At 38.2% G+C, this 20,546-nt stretch overlaps 1 protein-coding gene across 1 annotated transcript in view; it reads right to left on the reverse strand.

Moving 5' to 3' along the window:
- The window catches only part of SPTLC3 (serine palmitoyltransferase long chain base subunit 3), a 128,470-nt gene that overhangs the window by 74,592 nt on the left and 33,332 nt on the right, over positions 1–20,546 (reverse strand). Inside the window, exons 3-4 of the mRNA XM_029919101.1 lie at positions 8,475–8,629; positions 7,718–7,866 (exon numbers count right to left, since the gene is read on the reverse strand). Of these exons, the coding sequence (XP_029774961.1) occupies positions 7,718–7,866; positions 8,475–8,629 (304 nt within the window). The remainder of the gene's footprint in view (positions 1–7,717; positions 7,867–8,474; positions 8,630–20,546) is intronic.

The raw sequence follows: 20,546 nt of genomic DNA on the forward strand, positions 1-20,546 counted from the left end.
TATATATATATACACACACACACACACATATATATTTATATATATATACATATATATATGTATATAATGGAGTATTACATGGCAATGAGAAAGAATGAAATCTGGCCATTTGTAGGAAAGTGGATGGACCTCGAGGGTATCATGCTAAGTGAAATAAGTCAGGCAGAGAAGGACAGATACCATATGTTTGCACTCATAGGTCTAGCAGGAGAACAGGAGAAACCTAATGGAGGACCATGGGGAGGGGAAGGGGTAAAGAGAGTTGGGGAGAGAGAGGAACGCAAAACCTGAGAGACTATTGAATACTGAAAACAAACCAAGGGTTGAAGGGGGAGGGGAAGGAGGAAAAGAGGTGGTGGTAATGGAGGAGGGCACTTGTGGGGAAGAGCAGTGGGTGTTATTTGGCAACCAATTTGACAATAAACTATTTTTTAAAAATGAAAAATAAATAAATAAATAAATTCCGGAGGGGGGGAAAGCAGAAGATGTGGCTTATCTATACAATGGAATACTACATGGCAATGAGAAAGAATGAAATCTGGCTATTCATAGCAACATGGATGGACCTCGAGGGTGTCATGCTAAGTGAAATAAGTCAGGCGGAGAAGGACAGATACCATATGTTTTCACTCATTAGTGGAATAGGAGAAGCTTAACAGAGGACCATGGGACAGGAAAAGGGGACAAATAGTTGGGGAGAGGGAGGGAGGCAAACCATGAGACTCTTGAATACTGAGAACAAACTGAGAGCTGATGGGGGAGTGGGAGAGGGGAAGGGGGTGATGCTCATGGAGGGGGGCACTTTTGGGGATGAGCACTGGGTGTTATATGGAAACCAACTTGACAATAGACCATAAAAGAAAAAAGAAAAATAAATAAAAATAGACTCATAATATACATACTGTACTAAAACTTGTTTAATTCTCTTAACATGCTATTTTCCATTTTACAGAGGAGAAACTGAGGACTAGGAGGGCAGATTTTATCCTAGGCCCTAGCAAGTCAAAGGGAAGAATTAGAATTTGAACCCCAGCAAACTAAACCCAGAGCCTCTGCTCTCAACCATGGTGCTAAGAAACTACATTTATAATATTTACAAGGTTAAATAACATTATGTTAACCAGACCTACCACGTATATTCAATCAACTTTCTATTGTTGGAAATTCACTTATTTTCCCAGTTTTTACTATTACTGAGTATATTGCAGTAATTATTCTGGATCATACATCTTTGAACACTTATTGAAGAATTTTAAGGCTAAATTTCTCAAAACAAAATTGCTGAATTACGTGGCTTTCTAGTGATACATTTTCAAATTGCCTTCCAATATACTCTATCAACAGTTTATAAAGGTGCCCTTTACTCCTTTGCAACTATGGGATATTTTTACTTTTGCCAATCAGGTGAAAAATGGAAACTCTATTTCTTAATCTTTCTTTGATTATTGGGCCAGACTATTTCCATAGGCTTATTGGCCACTTTTCTTTCTTTTTCTTTTTTTTTTTTTTCTTAATTGCCCATTTGTGTATTGGATATACTTCTTAAAAAAATTTTTTTTACATTTATTTATTTATTTTTGAGAGACAGAGACAGATAGAGCATGAACAGGGGAGGGGCAGAGAGAGAAAGAGACACAGAATCTGAAGCAGGCTCCAGGCTCTGAGCTAGAGGTCAGCACAGCGCCCAATGCGGTGCTCAAACTCAGGTGTCCCTTCATGAAATGTAGTACAGTTTCTCTGTTTGAAGTGGGAATTTTTTTTTTTTTTTTGCATTCTGGAATCTCCTATTTTTATTCTACTAAAATTTGTTTAAGGAAAGGGTACTGAATTTTATAAACGCTTTAGTGATATCAAGATAATCATGTTTTCTTCTTAGATCTTTCTTTTTAAAAAAATCTTTATTTTATTTATTTTGAGAGAGAGAAAGAGAAAGCGAGCAGGGGATAGGCAGAGAGATGAAGAGAGAGAGAGAGACTCCCAAGCAGGCTCCATACTACCAGTGCAGAGTCTAATGTAGGGGCTCAAATTCATGAACCATGAGATTATAACTTTAGCCAAAATTAAGAGGGACACTTAATTGACTGTGCCACCCAGGTGCCCCCTTGGATATTTCAATGTCATGAATTGCTTTATTATTGGGCTAACTATTCTCATAGTCTCTGAAGTGAACTACTTGATCCTAGTATCTTGTTATTTTAATATACTGTTGGATTTGCAATGTCAATTCCTTACATTTTTTTTTTTTTGCTAAGTAATACAGCCTTCAATTTTCCTTTTATTAAATGCTTCTTTGTCAGATTTTGTTCAGTGGTCATCAACTCCAGTTGCCACTCATCAAAATCACTTCTAGTGACATAAAAATACAGATACCTTAGTCCAACAGAAACTGTCCTTCTCTAATTCATGTTTCTGTTTTTATTTTTAATAATTCAATACTTTTGCTTTCCTTTTATCCTTTACTGCATGAGTAGCTTAGTTTACTAGCTTCAATCTTTCTTCTTAAAGAAAAAGCTGGAGGGGCGCCTGGGTGGCTCAGTTGGTTAAGCCTCTGACTTCGGTTCAGGTCAGATCTCACGATCGTGGGTTCTAGCCCCGCGTCGGGCTCTGTGCTGCCAGCTAGCTCAGAGCCTGGAGTCTGCTTCAGGTTCTATGTCTCCTTCTCTCTCTGCCCCTCCCCCTCTCATGCTCTGTCTCTCTCTGTATAAAAAAAAAAACAGTAAAAAGAAAAAGAAAAAAAAAGAAAAAGCTGGACCCTATGGTGTTCTCATAGTTGTTACTTTCATGTTAAATCCAATGTAAATGTAATTTAATTTACCTTTTGATTCAAGAGTCTCTTAGGAAAAGGCTTTAAAACCTTCCAGAGATTTTAAAACAAGAAATTGTTTCTAATTTTGTTATTTATATTTTAGCTTTATTTCACTGTGACCCAAGAATGTGACCTCTGTAGATTCTACTTTTTGGAATTTAATGAAGTTTTCTTTGTTGCATAAAATATAGTAAATTTTTGTGAAAATTCAGTAACTATTTAGAAATATGAAGTATGTTGATAACATGTTTTAAGACTCATAATTCAATACATAAATATTAAATAAAGCTCAATAATTAAATTGTTAGAGTCCTTTATGTCTCGTTTCTTCCTTCCTCCATTCCCTCTTCCCTTCCCTTCCTTCCTTCCTTCCTTCCTTCCTTCCTTCCTTCCTTCCTTCCGTCCTTCCTTCCTTCCTTCTTTACTTTTCAAGGACTAGGAGGTATGTTGTGCACCAATCACTATTTTATTTTTTATTTTTCTTGCTTTGTTTCTTTAAAAAATTTTTTTTTACATTTATTTATTTTTGAGAGACAGAGAGAGACAGAGTGTGAACAGAGGAGGGGCAGAGAGAGAAAGAGACACAGAATCTGAAGCAGGCTCCAGGCTCTGAGCTGTCAGCACATAACCCGATGCGGGACTTGAACCCACAAACCGTGAGATCAAGACCTGAGCCGAAGTCTGACGCTCAGTCAACTAGCCATCCAGGTGCCCCTTCTTGCTTTTGTTTTTAATAAGCCTGTGGAATGCCAAATTAACTCACATGACTTTCAAAGCCTCCCATAATTCATTATACTAATTTCTAGGTGTACAGACAAATAAATAGCTACTATGCCTCTGCAGTGTTACTTGATGTATAGAGGATATAGGAGTTGTATCAGTATTCATTATGGGTTTTCCACATAATTTTATAAGGTGAGTCTCTTATTATGCTTAATGACTAATAACTTTAAGCTAATCTGCTTTCCTTTTTGTTTTCATTTGCACCACACATTAGATTGTTTGTTTATTTTTTAAAGTTTAGCTGCTTCTCTACTTTTTGGCTTAATTCATATGAAACAGGAATGAGCAATTATGCATTTACTTTGCCCCAGGGGTTGCTGCATTACGTTTTCACTGTCAAGCCAATATAGTCATCTTCCACATACAGAAAAATTAAATAGTTCTTTCAGATAAAGAAATTCAAAGATCAAATGTGGAGATATTTTGAATAATGGAGAGATGACTGATTATTGGTTGGTGTTCATCTTCAGACATCATGAACAATTTGTACACAATTCTCAATCCCAGTACTGAACAGCTAAACATCTATGTAATGTTTGAATGTAAACAGCTATTCAAGCGACTTTTCAGCTAAAAATCTGGAGGCAAGCCATCTTAAGAAAAAAGGATGTTTCACAACAGTGTCTTCAACCTTTGAGAAGCTGTTCAATGTAGAGTTTGCAATATCACACACAACAAAACTCAAAAACTTCTAATCTTTCATGACATGTTAACAAAATTATTAGGAAAAACTAGGCTGTAATTACCAAAGATATGACATCTTTGTCACAGTTTGAAGGAGACAGCCTCGATCAAGGAGAATTCCACCAACAACGACAACAACAACAACAAAAAAAACCACCAAAAAACAAAAAACAAAAATAAACAAAGAAATCACCCATGAATATAGAAGATAAGAATTAAAAATTTGTCAGGCATTTTAACTGTTTGATTGTGACTCCAACTTGCCATGTCACTCTGTGTCCTGTTTAGGATATTAAAAAAATCTGTCATTCCCCCCATTAGCCTAGATGGAAGGTTAAATTGACCACAAGACAGTCAAAGCCTCCCTTAATTCTGCATGCCATGATTGTTTAGGATGCAGCACACCATTTCACAGCTTAAAAACAGCATTTGCAATTCTGTACATATGTGTCTGTACATACATGTCAGTTCTAACATTTGCAGGTGCAGATTGGGCAAACAACCTTACTCCTGGGCTCTCTCTGTTTCTCTTTTTGTGGGCACTGAGTGCCTTGGTGGTGGCTGCAGAAGGCAGGCAAGAAGCAGGTGTCTGGCCAGGATCTATCTTTCTACCTTTCATCCTTTGGAAGAACTTTAATTTATGTGTGTTTGTTTTTATTACAGCACATAGTTAAGTTTGGGGTTTTGGCCAAATCTCACTGTTTTTTTTTTTTTTTCATTGGGAAAATAGGTTCTTCTTAACATATTTTTGGCCGAAATACCATGTGTCGTCTTCTGTCCTCTGTGGTCTTCTATCCTTTCACTATGCTTTATTTTTTCCTGTTTTTTATTTATTTTTGAGAGACAGAGAGAAATAGCACAAGCAGGGGAGGGTCAGGGAGAGAGGAAGACACAGAATCTGAAACAGGTTCCAAGCTCTGAGCTAGCTGTCAGCACAGAGCCCCCCGCAGGGCTCGAACCCACAAACCTTGAGATCATGACCTGAGCTGAAGCCGGATGCTTAACTGACTGAGCCACCCAGGCGCCCCGATCCTTTCACTATGCTTTAAATACTTCCTCCTGATTTCTTTTTTGTTTAGCTTCTTATTTTGTAGTATGATTCTGTGTTCTTTCCCCCCTTGAACATTGGAAACTATTTTTAAAAGCTCTGGGGAAGTACTCTTAAGTGATTAAATGTTCCTAAACTTTTACTTTGGGTTCCTTGAGAAGTTTTTGGTTACTAAGTTGGCAAGTCTCTATTGTCCCAAAGTTTCATTGATAATCCACTGATACTGTTAAACATTTTTAAAAACTAGATAGCCCATGCTCTCCAAAAGTTATTTGCATTTCTTGAAATAAATTCAACAGTACACTACTAAATTCTTGCATGTTATGCTAAGGTTACTGTTTATGTTGCAGAATGCTTTCAAAGGCACTCTGTTTATTTATTTATTTTTTGAATGCTCAAATCCATCCTTGTTATCAGTTTTTCCTTTTGCCTAAAATCAGCGTGGGTGGATTCTATTTTGCTCTCTCACTGCTTCTTGGAAAACAGTTAAAATCTTCCCAGAGCTCGAGCTAGAGACCGAGTCAGGTAAAGAAAACGTCTAGCAATTCAGAAGGCTGAGTAATGGGAGAAAAAACTTAGGGTGCAGGCAGTTCAAACTGGGATCTTCCTCTCAGCCTGGCTTCTCTGGGTTTGGTGAGTCTGCGGAATTAGGGACTCCTATTCCATATCTCGCACCCCACAGAAAACAAACCATTGGCCATGTCAGGCTGCCTCCCCTGCCCCCCGTTAGCTTCTGCTGGCTGTGACTGGAAAGTGTTCTGTTTCAAATGTGCTTTCTGTTTGGTTCATTAATAATCCTGGTGCGGGAGGTCACTAGCACCAGAGGAAACACCCCCAAGCTTACTGACTCCATGTCTCTTAGGACTGGGGGTATTTTCCCAGTCTTTGCACTCTTCACCCCCCAAAATGGGGCATCACTGGCAATCCAGTTCTGCTAAATGATGACGTAGAAACTTCCTCTGCACTCTGTTTATACCTCTTGCCTCAAAATGAAGAGAAGTAAGATGCCTTTCTTAAAAAATCTGGGCACCCACTTACAAACTCTGGAATTTTAGCTAAATGTTTACTAAATGTATGGATTCAAAAGGTTACTTTGTTCAACTTGAATTATTTTTCATTGCATGGGTTGGAATAATTACATGTTTTTAATGCTCTCCTGCCAACTGGTTATCTGAGAGGGGCACGTGGCTCATTTTCCATTAATGGTAAATCCCTTTTTACCTTGGATTCTTAGACTGGCCTGAAACTGGCCTGTGGAACCCTGAATACATTATTCTGGATGGGAAACTGCTGCCACAGAGGAAGCTGAGCTGGACTGGGAGGTAGTATAGCTAATAAGCCACTGGGGACACATCAATTAGTCACTATGACCCTGCCCCCTCCTCCTCTAGAAGATGAAATACACCACCTGTGTTGCTTCCTAGAGCAGAGGACTTTTGTGAAGAATAAATGAGATGATATATAAGAAAATATTTTGTTAGGAATATAGCAAGACACTCTAGAGGGGCAAACTTGCATCACTTTTCTCCCAGAAGTGGAAAGGAGCAGAAGTTTACTTCTCAGAGATTTTACTCCTTTGAATAAGAGAAACATGTTTTGGCTAAGAAAGAAACAAATAGGCAGACAACTCGGCCAATTCAATCCCTCTCTTTACAAAGCTTATGTTTTAGCAGCAGCGATGGGCAATATCCAAATACAAACGCAAGATCAGTGATGGACATCATTAAGAAAAGTGGAAGAAAGAGCAAAATCGAAATGAAATGTTGTTCAATGGATATATAATTTTAGTCATGAAAGAGGAATAAGTTCCAGAGATCTGCTGTATAACACAGTGTCTAGAATTAACTATACTGCATAGTGCATTGTAAAAATTTGTTGAAAGTGTGGATTTCATGTTCAATGTTCTTACCATAAAAAGTGAGGACACACACAAAAAAACCTGTCTGAGGTGATGCATATGTTTATTACCTTGATTGTGGTGATGGTTTCATGGTATCTATATATCTAAACCCATCAAATTGTATACGCCAAATAAGTACAGCTTTAAAAAGTATTGATTATACTTTACTAAAGCTATTTAAAAATAAGAAAAGTAGGAGAACAGACCCAGAAAAGGACCAGAGGGAAGGGGCACAATAGAGCTACTGTAGATAATGGTCAGTTAAAATCTATTTTTATTTATTCTAGAGAATTAAAACCTGTAATAAATAAATTGCCTGGCAAGTGCATAATGCTTGAAATTTCCAAAAAGACCTTTAGATACTTTTTTTTCTTTTTTCATTTTATAACAGCTTTTTGAGGTACACAACCTATTAGATACGATCCAAGCTCAAGATGTCACCACAAGGAATCTGAGACCCAACTGGACAAAATTTCAAAACGGTGAACGTACATACCCATTTCATGTCTGGTGCTGGCCACACCTAAGCCATATTTCTCTAAAACATCCTTTACTGTCTTCATAGATTCATCATAACTGGCGGCCAGGCCAAGGAAATTATATGAGCCCATGTTGATCACATCCTTAATGATTCTTCCAGTAAACCTGCAGGGAGAAGAGCACAAAGGGCTTTCTCATTTAACATCATCTAGTGTTCCATAAAAGACTCTTACAAGGAGATCTTGGATCTGGCCCAAATCATATATTCTTTTTCCTTTCTGACATGCATTACTGTCCACACAAAAGGGTCCACCTTTTGAGGATAGTAACCCATAATGAAGCTGTGTAGAGCATTGGAAAAAGGTATCCCAGGTCCTGGAGTATTACTTGGCTCTAATTGTTTTTGGGCACTTGCTTCTGTGACACCTGTGCTCTTGTTTACATTCCAGCAAAAACTTTCCAAGTGAGAGAGAGCCATGTTCATCACTGCCTCCTTCAGCAAGAAGTGGGGGGTGTATAGTTTGTCAGTAAAGCTGAAGAGGCTTTTCCTGGCTGGTTCTGTGTGTCCGCACCTTCTGACACAGGCTTTACTTTAATTGTAATATGAAACAGCCACCTTGGCAACTGAATTACGAGGGCTTGCAAAGGGCTCCCTGATGGAAGACCAGTGGCTTTCATGATTTGGTTTTTGTCGGAACTGTAATCTGGGGCCCAAGCCAGGATTTCCTGGAAAGGAATTCTTTCAACCAAGCCCCTCCAGAAGGCTGCCTCACCGAAATGTCCAGTTGTAGTCATCTGATACCCTCTCCATCACATCGAACAGAGCTGCCGGGGCACTACAGATGGGCCGGTTCCAGTTGTCTCTGATTCTCATGTACAGGTTCCGCGTGTAAAAATTCTCAAAGTTTTGATAAAGCGGCACAAAATCCTGTTACAACAGAGGCAAAACTTTACCTTTAGTTTCCTGCTTTTAATATTTTATTTGCAGTCAAAGGCTGGAAAGGCCATGCAAAATTCCATCTGCAAATAGTTTTTGAGCAATGGCCTTATCAGGTGGGTCAAAAAATAACTCTGTGAAGCCTCTATCCCCAAAGAGCTTATATTTTAGTGGGAAGAAATAAAAAAAATGTGACACATAAAGGTGGCAAAGATGACAGTGCAATGCAAGTCCCAAAATGAGTGGTGGAGACAATGGATCTCTGCAGAATTCCATCCGAAAGGTGACAATAGATGTTTATGTCAAAGGAATTTAGCTGGAAAAAAGCAGTCAGAGGATAATCTGGTCCTAACTTTTTTGGACATGAATATCCCCACTCATGTTTTCAGAAATGTGGATGAACTTGATCTTGGACCTATTGGCACAACTCTTGGCAGTTGGCTGGCTGTCATATAGCCGAGGGCCTAGAAACCTAGTTGATGAGCATGTAGGGGCACTGACTTCTCCCACAGTTGAAGTAATAGCACTGTTCTGTTGTATAAAAGGTTATCCATGCTTGAGGGGTTTGCAATATGGCTGAGGCTTAAAGCAAGACATATCTAACTTTTGGTCATCTAACTCCTAATAGTACAAAGCAGAAAATACAAAACTTTGGTCTAAGCCAAGTACTTTGGGCATTTGTAAGATTAGAGCTTGAGCAAAAGAGAGAGTCACATCTTGCTGGATGAATGAAGTTGCTCTATGTAGGAGAGGTCTTGGAGCTGGGCACTGAAGGTGGAATGAGATTGCTTTGGGCAGGGATGCTGGGAAAGGGCACTCAGGATGAATGGGTCTGTGCTGGACATGTAAGGTATATTTGAGAAAAATGAGGAAAAATAAAACATGAGACAAATCTTGTTACTCTGCTCAGAACCTATAATGGCTCCCACCTTACTCAGAGTCAAAGCTAAGGTCTTAAGGGGTCTGCTCCCTGTTACCTTCCTGATCCCATCTGCTACTGTTCCTTGAGATATGTTAAGGTTGCAATATCCAGTTGGGCACAGAAAGTGGGAACCTCAAGTGCCTGGATTAAGACTCACACATTACCCTAGAGGCATTGCGGAACCACTGAATTTCTTATTCTACCATTCTCTTTGAGTTCTTCACTCTCTTTTCCCTAAAGGAATAGAGCTGATACCCTGAGGGAACAAGGGGGACCAGAGGTAAGACTTTGTGGAAGACCTTCATGGGCTACTGGTTTGGTCTGCTCATCTCCTGACCTGGTGCATTCCAGAGGAAAATATATAGAATCTGCAGGTTTTGATGGCTGGTGGTTGCATCAGAGCCATAGTCTTTTTTGTCATGTTATTAGGTTTTCAGTGGCTATGGCATCGTTGATGGGGGGAAATTGTGATTATCTATAAGAAAGAATGGTTATAACCATATACTGGGGGACAATCTATTGCATGCAAATTTGGAGGATGAGAAGGCAACTCTACTGGTCACATTTGTTAAGTTGAAAATCTCATATCTCATGGAAAGAGCCTAAATGTCTATCAACCAATGAATGGATAAAGAAGATGTGGTATATTTACACAATGGAGTACTACATGGCAATGAGAAAGAATGAAATCTGGCCATTTGTAGCAAAGTGGATGGACCCCAAGGGTGTCATGCTAAGCGAAATAAGTCAGGTAGAGAAGGACAGATTCCATATGTTTTCACTCATAGGTCTAACAGGAGAAACCTAACAGGGGACCAAGGGAAGGGAAATGGGGGAAAGAAAGTTAGGGAGAGGGAGGGAGGCAAATCATGAGATACTCTTGAATACTGAAAACAAACTGAGGGCTGAAGGAGGAGGGGAAAGAGGAAAGGGGATGATGGTCATGAAGGGGGGCACTTCTGGGGAAGAGCACTGGGTGTTATATGGAAACCAACTTGACAATAAACTATTAATAAAAAATAAAAAAAATCATACCAAATGCATTTGTCTTCCAATAGCTAAGTATCTTGATAGAGGTTACAATAATTATACCTTTTTATGTTCTAACAGGGAAATGAATGAATTTTTGAGAGAAAAGGAGATTATGCAATTTCAGGAAAATCTTTTCCAAATTATTTCCTCTTTTTTTTCAAACTTTTTCTGATTTATGGATTACTCCATATCCCTAAATGTTATTTGTGTCCTCCTCTTTCTAATTTTTATTTCTTATTTGAAATGACATATAAATTCAGCCTATCAAGAGAAAAGAGAAGTAGGTCTGTAAGTACTATTTTTAGACTCTGGATGAAATTGTAAATTTGGATTTTTTTTGAGAAATCTTACCCAAAATAAAGTTAACAGTTGGTTTAGGAAAAAACTTGGTTTTAGGCAGGAAAAAACCCAAATATTATGTCTACAATACATTTTGTTTTAAACATTTTTAAAATTTTAGATAGAGAGACTGTAAGTGGGGGAGAGGGGCAGAAGGAGAGAGAGGAAAAATCCCAAGTAGGCTCCATACTCAGTGCAGAGCCTGATGTGGAGTTCAATCCCACAACCCTGGGGTCATGACCTGAGCTGAAACAGAGAGTCAGATGCTCAAGTGACTGAGACATCCAGATGCCCCTTATGTCTACAGTATTAAAACAAAATTAATTTCAACATAGAACCACAAGACACACACGATACTAGGGCAAGGGGACAAAGAAATCATTGAGTTCAAACACCCATTTGACATGTGAGGAAAATCAGACCCAGTGAGGTGAGTGACTTGAATTCTGGTCAGTCTCTGGCTTCATTTACTTTCTTAGGAGTCACTTCAGAGTGACTTCATGCTGGCACCTGTCCCACTTGTCCAAGTTTCCCCTCCAAAACACCCATGGTAACAAAAACCATGACACACAAACTGGAAAGCTAAAGCCAACAGATTGCCAGACCACGGAGAAATGTCCACTCATCATAAGCAACCTGGCATTAACTTGAGGAAACAACCTAGGGCTTTTCATCATTGATGCCTCATAGAGGTGTGCCATCATAGCCCCTTGAGGGAAGGTGGAAAAATACTCCATGCTGTCCAAACTTTCTGGCTCCTCGCTCAGCTATCCAGATTTTCCACCTGTGAGGTAATAGGTAGTCAACTTTTTAATGAGATAAATGCTCTGAAGGCAAGATACAGGGATTCTAACTTATTCTGTCAGATCAGAGAAGACTTTCTATCTAGTAAGGAATGATCTTCACATCCAATAGAATTTTTTATAAATTAAGTATTTTAAACTTTTCTGCCAAAGGGATGGACAATTTTTTTGAACATCTAGAGCCATTTCTTTGTGGGTACTGTGAGTGCTAACTCAGATCTGAAACACAAGCCCGGCAGTCTGTGTCCCTGAGAGGGAACTACACAGAATTCAGATTCAGGTTCAGGGAAGAGCTGCCTTCTTTTGTAGTTTTGTCCTATTCTTTCTGTGCACCTATGAGGTTTCCTGCCTCACATGGGTGTATTTTCACCCCACCCCATTCCTTGGAGGTACTAGTGATGTTTCTTCAGGAGCAGTCAACACCTTCCAAAGGTCAATGTCCTTTAATCTCAGGTAACCCTCCCACAGCATTTTTGCTATACCAGAAAATGAAACTGGACTAGATTATGCAAAAACAGGAGCACTGCAAGAGGACATATCTTTATCCATCTGTAGATTCAACTTGTCACTTGTCCTACTCACTGTCTTTATTTTTCTTCCTGACACAAATGACTACATGTGAGAGTGAAACTTGGGGCATAAGGACACAATCATTTTGGGGGCATGGAGTGTAGGATGATTGAGCAAAATCTAAAAATGCAGCCACAAAAACATCTTTGTTTCTACTGCAATATGGCAATCTTTCATTTTCCACCTTTAAGCTTGTAGGATACTTTATAACTTTCTGAGTGGTATACATGTTTCTCACCAACTTTTAAAGATGAATCAATGAAAAGTCAGAAAATATGTAAAGACTCATGAGTTTAACTCCCCAAAACTTTTTCTGTAATAATTAAGCATGTACCCCAACAAAACAAACAATGAAATAACTAGGAAGGAAGCCAAAAAAATGTCAGGAAAAGTAGTAAGAAAGTAATGGGATATGGTTTAGCCCAAGTAGTTTTGTATGTGCAGTATAGAGAAACAGAACCTAAATATAACAAATGAATGATAGCCTGGAAAATGGGTATGTGGGAGAAAGAAACATTTTTAAATTCTTCATCTGGTCAGTGGAAGATTCAAATTACTGAATAACTATCTAAATTCTGCATACATGTGTTAAATATTCAAAGAGAACCATTAAAAAACAGTAGGGATAGATACAACTTCCTAACAGTGACAAGGAGGAAAAAAAATGCACAACAAAGAAAATTCAGTCAAATGTATCAAAAATATGAAAGGAAAAATATTTAATATAAAAATTAAAAAATGGAAAATGGAATGTTAAATATAGAGATGGCAAGAATAAGTTTAAATACATGAGTAATTAAAGTATTAGATTTAACCATAGATGGTTGCCAGTGTCTGTTTTTGACCTACAAAAACAGAAATTTCTATGGTTCAAGAAAGTAATTGCTCCTAGCTTATATGATTGTTTTAAAACACAGAAGCTTTCACATGTGTTTTAAAATAAATCTATATGCTGCTCATAAGAAACTACATTTTCTGAAAATGATGAAGACTAAAATAATGAGACAGCTACTGAAGAAAAAAAGGCAGATATATTTATACTAATATTAGACACAACAGAATACAAAGAAAAGCATGATCTAGGGAACAACTTCACCAAGAACTGTGAGAGCCAGGGCTCATGTATCTGACAGTGACCCTGAAATACATAAGAAAGAGAAAACTAACATATCCATACTCACAATCTTGAGTAGACAAAAAAAGAAGTAAGTCTAGAGGATTCAAATAACATAATTAGCATATTTGTACTAATAGACTTGGAAGACAGTATACAGTTTTTCATGGTGCATATGCAAAGTTACAAGAATTCCAACACAACTATCTGAGGAGCTGTGGCAGTTAAGGAGAGATATTCATTAAGGTGGTAGCATTTGAAATGAAAATATGAAGATCTCAAGAGCTTTCCTATATGCCATCAATAACTAATTAAAATATAGGATATAGGGGGGCTCCTGGGTGGCTCAGTCAGTTAAGCATTTGACTCTTGATATAGGCTCATGTCATGATCTCACCATCAAAATCTCACAGGATGGAGCCTCAAGTCAGGCTCCATGCTAAGTGTGGAAACTGCTTAGGATTCTCTCTCTCTTTGCCCCTTCCCAGTTCATGCTCTCTCTGAAAATAAATAAATAGACATTTAAAAAATATGGGATAGAAATAAAAGATAGTATTCAAATAATACCACCATCAAAAACTTGTTCCCAAGTAATGATCATAAGAGGAAATATAAGTCCTTAGAATAAAGAAAATTATAAAATTTTATTAAAACACATGAAAAATATCTAAATAAATGCAGAGTCATATCATGTTTCTGAATGGGAAGACTAAATCTTGTTAAGATGTCAAATTTTCCAAAGTTCACATATACCTATAGATTTATAATGTATTACCAATTAAAATGGCAACAGTTTATTTTTTTTTAAAAATGCAATGCTTGAAAAGCTAATTCTAAAGTATACACAGAGAAAATAAAACCTCTAAGCATTACCTATAAACATAAATTTACCTAAAAAAATAGACAAATGGATCAATAATTCAAACCAGTGGGTAAAAAATCAAATTCAATTAATTATATCAAGACAATTTAAAACTCTTTTTAAAAAGTCCTCCTACCTCACACAATACACAGAAATCAATTCTAAGTGAATTTATTGGTTAAGGCATAAATAAACACCACAAATCATAAAAGTACTAAATGAAATTATAGGAACATTTGTTTTAACTTAAAGATGAAAAAAATGTCTTCCTAAACATGATTAACTCTCCTACCCAAAGAAAAAAAACTAACAACACAGCAAAAAGAAATGTTTGATACATAGGACTTAAAAAACAAAACTGTGTGGTTAAATACATATAGAAAAAATTAGAAGCCAAGAAAAAGAATTAGAAAAATATCTAAAATCGTTTAATAGGCTAATTATTGATATAAGGATATATAGAAAGAGGGATCAGTGAGAAAAAACAATTTAATAAAATTATGAGCAAGGGATATAAATAGGCAATTCTAGAGGAGTAAGTTAAAGTACTACTAATCATGGGAAAAGAAGTGCAGTCTCACTGTTAATCAGGGAAATGCAAATTAAGATATGAACAAAAAGTGTTACCCTATGAGACTGACAAAAGTAAAACATATGTTGATAACATTAACATAAGTTCTGGTGAGGGGGCAAGCACTTCTTGGTACTGTGGACTGGAGTCTAGCTAGGCAAGCTGTTTTGAAAGGCAATTTGCCAATCTCTCAGACGTTAAAACATACATTCCTTGAACCCAGAAAGCCATGTCTAGGAATTATCCTCGAATAAATACATGTGCTGTTCATCAAAGAATTGTTTGAAAAAATAAAATAATAAAAAAGTAATATAATCATATGTCCACATTATGTAATGCCATTATGCAAGTATTAGAAGGAATGAGGTAAGTTTGGTACCTCATGAGGTACTGGCATGTAAAGATCTCCAGACATGTAGTCAGGTGAAAAAAGTAAGTCACCCAACATTGTGTATGATAAGATCCCATTTATGTTAAGGGAAGGACAGAATAAGTGCAAATGAACCTATGTGTAATTACATGCATGAAAAAGACAGGAAGGATGCACAAAGAAATTGCTTTTGCTCATTATTTCCATAGTAACAAGGCAAGGAAAAAAAGACACAAGTTTGTGAAGAGGCTCTTCATTAGGGCTTGTCACTACTCACCCATTTCACACATTGGCTTAGTACGAATTGGTATAGATTGTAAAGCTCTACCTTATCAAAATCAATGAACTCTGCCTGCCTACTATTTGTTGATTCCTTCTTGCAAAGGGAAGCAGAGAGGTCTATATTGTAAAAGAGCTAAAAAAATAATTGAACTAACATTTAAATGATGTTACGTTGTGTGTGTAATGTGTATAAATGTGTATACACATAAGTACATATACATATGCATGTGTTTGGATAAATGTTGCCTTGAGTATTCACTGTATGGGGGCTGTGATCTGATTTTACTGATGGTCTTATTTCACAAAATATGTCTAGAGCGATCATTTTGGAGCTGTCCCAACTTATGGCACATGCTTCTCTGCTAGTAGCAATTGTGGAAAATATCCAACCCTTGTGGAAGTGCATTTGCTTTTTAGAAGCAGCCAGAAGGTATTTGGAACCAGGCCTATTTGGGGAGATTGGGGATTTCACTGACCAGCAGTTTCTGTTTCATTTAAAGCTATTGATTTCTTAGCGATATTTAAATCAAGGAAGTGAGGGAGTGACCATTTGTCTGCACAGGAAAGTCTGAGAAACGTTGTTCTAAAACACTGGTTTCTAACTTTGGCTGTGTCTGAGAGTCACCTGGGAAGCTTATTAACCCACCGAGGGTGCGCCGCAGACCAATTCAATCAGAATATCTGTGGGCAGAGCCCAGGTAGTAGAGGGTTTTAAAGCTTTTCGGGTGATGCCAATGGGCATCCGGGGCCAAGAACCACCAGTCTAATATTACCGTCTCACAAGCTGCTGGTTAATATGCTGTGTTTCCCAGGGGGACCCCAGTGAAAGCTCCCTGAGTTTTGACTCACCCAGGTCCAAACAGGAAGGCCAGAGCTTGGGCCATCTGTGTGCTTTGGACAAAACTCATACCCAGTGACCTTAATGGAACCCATCTTTCAAATTATTCAGAAGAAAGTCTCTCTGGGTGAATCCTGCTATCAGATCAGGATGCAAAAGGGCAATTTTTAATTTATGCGAACATTTGGAGATTTGTCTTAAAATTCTTTACAGTTACAACTTGCTGAACACTCTGTTTCATGTGGGAGTAAAAATCTCTGGGGATGGGCCAGAAATGTCTGGGATTTACTTGTAGGGGCCTGGGGGATTCTCTGGATCCAGTGTGAACACAGAATTGCACTGAAATGTTTTATAACAAACTAGTGCCATATGGAGTGGGTCTTGCTGAACCTGTTATCGAAACATAAAGATTGAGAAATGGGGTTGTGCGTGAGGTTTTTCAAGTCTCTGATGTTGCTTGGCATTCATTTGGTTTTATTTGCTGACATCCTCTTCTAGATTTTGCAAAGTTAAGTCATTGCATCATTGAGAAAGTGATTTTTCCAGAGGTCTTTAATAAATTGTAACTCGCTGCTGAAATGGTCTTTTGTTTAAAAAAAATCAATGTGTCCCCAGAATGAAGAGTTAAAAGAGAATTTATGCAAGAATATTGAAAGCTTGTACCTGTCTGTATTGTCCTTTTCCTTGCCAGTGTCTTCTGATCGTTAGTGGTGTCTGAAGAGTTACCAGGTGCCCTGGGCCTGTGATCATTTTTAGTGCTCTTCTGGCAGAGCATTTTTATTTTTTTATTCTTTCCCCTTTGCTTGTACTAAGTAAATCCGTAATACTAAGTGAATTAGTAATGCGGTTATCTAGATAAAGGGATTAGGAGAGCCTTATGTTTTGGAGTGTTAGAGCTAGAAATCAAAAAGAACACAAAAAGATTCTAAGTTCAGGGCATCGTGTTAGTTTGAAAGGATAGTTTGGTATGAGAGGAGTCATCCCAGTCAGAGAGAAGATAGGGAAACTGGATTAATGAATTCTTGTATTTGATTTTAAAAAGAAAGAAATGAGAGAATGGACATGTCAGTTAGCTGGACTGTAGCAATCATTTTGCTATGTATATTTTAATCAAAATATCATGGCATACACCTTAAATTTTTACAACAAATAAAAGGAATCCAAATAGAGGGGTGCCTGGGTGGGTGGCTCAGTCCCCTTAAGTGTCTGACTCTTGATTTCCGCTCAGGTCATGATCTCATGATTCATGTGATTGAGCCCTATGTCAGGCTCTGTGCTCACAGTGCAGAGCCTGCTTGGGATTCCCTCTCTCCCTCTCTCTCTGCCCCTCCCTTCTCTCTATCTCTCTCAAAATAAATAAATAATAAATAAGTAAGTAAACATTTTAAAAAAAGAATGCACATGGAGTAAAAGAGTGTAATCCATAACCAGACATCTACCTGTGATCTTTCTGAAAAATATAATTACTATTCTCCATTACTACCTCATGGATGCACTTTTCTTTGGTGTCATTTTGCTCTTGGTTGGTTGTTCTTATGGGACAATTTAATCCACACTCTCAGTGGCCAGAATGGAATATAATGCTAATGTTTGCTAAAAGAACCAGGAGTCACTGGAAAGCAGCGTGTTTCCAGTAAGAGACTTCAAGATGTGCCTCAGGTAGCTTATTAACACAGTACAAGAATCCTGTCATAAGTACAGGCCTGGGGGAAATATTAAAAGGATAAAGCGCAGCCTGAAGGTAGGGTTTCTAGTGACTAAGTCCCAGCAAAAAGAACATAGCTACTCCAGCCATTGTTTCTCTGGAAGGCTATAAAAGTAAGGAACACATAGTAAAAAGTGTGCCATGTGAAAGGTATATCCACCAAGGTGAGTCAATTGACTGATGCTCTCTACCTGACAGAAGTCAAACAGGAAGGGAAATCATTTCTTTTGTAAATAAATACAAGGCAATGATTCATGGGATGCTTTGCCTCCTTCCTGGTAGGAGGTTGGAGCAGTCCTTGCAACCATAGTGACTGGTGTTGCGATACAGGGTGCTTGTGCTCAGTGTGTCCCATTGTTCAGGCACCCCTTTCCCCAGTGCCAGGAGTGTTGGAGGCTGGCAGCTTGCAGCAGGAAGCTGCCTGACTCAGGATCACATCCTTATATGGTGGTTAGCTCCCTTTTATCTTCTCTGAAGTCTCCACACCCTTCCCTCAGCAAGGAAGCACCCTCCCATCTCCAGGGCTCCCTGTGGGATCCACTGAGGCCTTGGATGGGACTGTACATGTGTTTCTTCCAAGAGCACACCACAAAAACCTTTATGCCCCCAGCCCTCCCTCTCAGAGTGTGCCTCCCTGAGAACCAATGTGCATAAATATAAAAATATGTTCTGCTTGAAATGTAAGAAATGCTTTAGAAAAACCAAAGTGACTAGTCCTGATGGATTGATAGAGCAAAAGTATTGGCACAGGTCAGAAATAGGTGGCAGAGCTGAAGCCTCAGCCTGCCAAGGAATGCCACGCCTGAGAAATTTACATTTGACTCACCTTCTATCTTAGCAATAATTCTGAAAATGTGCTAATTTATTGTGCACCAGTTACCTACACCTCGGGAGCAGGTAGATTGGTGATAAGAGTTTCTAGAACAGACAGCTGGTGTCAGGGAGGGGCTGTGGGGATCCTTGGGAGAATGGCCAAGAGGAATCTGCTTTCTCATCTCAGTCTCCCATTTCATTATCAGCTCCTACTAGATTTAACCGCTTTTATAGTCTTTGCACTTAAAAACCTGTACATCCTCAAAACTGTATCTGTAGACATCTTTTTGCCAACATAAAACCTTTTCGCTGTGACAGGCAAGACACTCCTATTCTTGTGTCTGACCAAATTAGAAATTTGAGATTACTCCGGTTTCTTCCCTTTACCTTAGTTTCTATATCTGCAGCCACCAAGACTTGTTGATCTACTTCCTAAATATCTCTATAATTCCCTTCTTTTCATTACATCTACCTCTTCCCCAATTTAAGCATAAACATCTCTTTCTTAAAATATTATAAAGCTTTTTAAATTGTCACTTTGCTTCTAGTCTTGAATTGGAATTCCTTCTCTTACATCAATGAAATTCTCTAACGTTCTTCATTATCTTCTCTCCCTTCCTCTTTTTTCTCCATAGACCTTCTTTGGGAGATCTCATCTACTTCTGTGGCTTTGCTGTTGATATATTTAAGATATCAAGATATGTTAAAGATCCCAAAATATCCACAATATCCATCTGGGGCTTTTCTCTGAGGGTCTAGACCTTTATATCTATCTGCCAATTCTCAACCTGTCAAAGAAAAATTGACCACTTTCCCCTCCAATTGGATCTTCCTCCTCTATTCCCCATTTCAATGAATGCCACAGTGTTCTTTCTGCCCAAATGTCTAAAGCATAAACCTAGTTGTGGTCTTTGATTTGTCCATCTCCCTAATTCCCTGAGTCAAGTCAATCATCCCTAACCCCATCTTCTTTAACAACCCTTTGTTTTATCTTACAACCACTCCTATTATAACTACTACCTTGGTCTTGCTCCAAGGTTTCATCTAGGTTTTTTTGTTTTGTTTTGTTTTGTTTTGTTTAAGCTGGATTTCTGCACCAGCCTTTTAACTAGTTTTTTGGTCTGTGCTGTCCTCCTGCAATCCCTTCTTCATAGGCCAGTGAACATGGTCTTTCTAATCTGCAAATTTGCAATCCTCTGTCTTAATTCTTTCAATGCCTACCCATTGTTCTCATAATAAATATCTTTGGGTTATAAAAACCCATTATAGTTTAGTCTCTACTTGCCTCTCAAACAATCTTTCTCCCCACCTCCTCCCACTATCATTCACAATAGTCCAGTCATTGGAATTCTTCAGTTTCTTGAATGTACAATGCTTTCTCTTACCTCATTCACACCATGGTTTCTTTCCCTATGTTCTTTGCTTTCAAGTCTCCATCATATGGAATGATCTCTGCCCATAATTATCATGGTATTTCAAAGCAATTTTTAGAGAAAAGAAATTCAGGGCATCATAAATTATTTGAACCAATTTAGAACACATGTTAGGAAAATCCAGGCTCTTTGCAGATCTCTGAATATTTTCCAGGTTGTCCTGTTAGCTCTGTAGACTCCTGTGGGCTAACTTACCAAAAGTATCTAGATTAGTGGTTCTAAACTGGCATGTTTTTGCACTTTATGATGCATTT

Source organism: Suricata suricatta, chromosome 12 (assembly GCF_006229205.1).
Source record: "Suricata suricatta isolate VVHF042 chromosome 12, meerkat_22Aug2017_6uvM2_HiC, whole genome shotgun sequence".
Taxonomy (NCBI): domain Eukaryota; kingdom Metazoa; phylum Chordata; class Mammalia; order Carnivora; family Herpestidae; genus Suricata; species Suricata suricatta.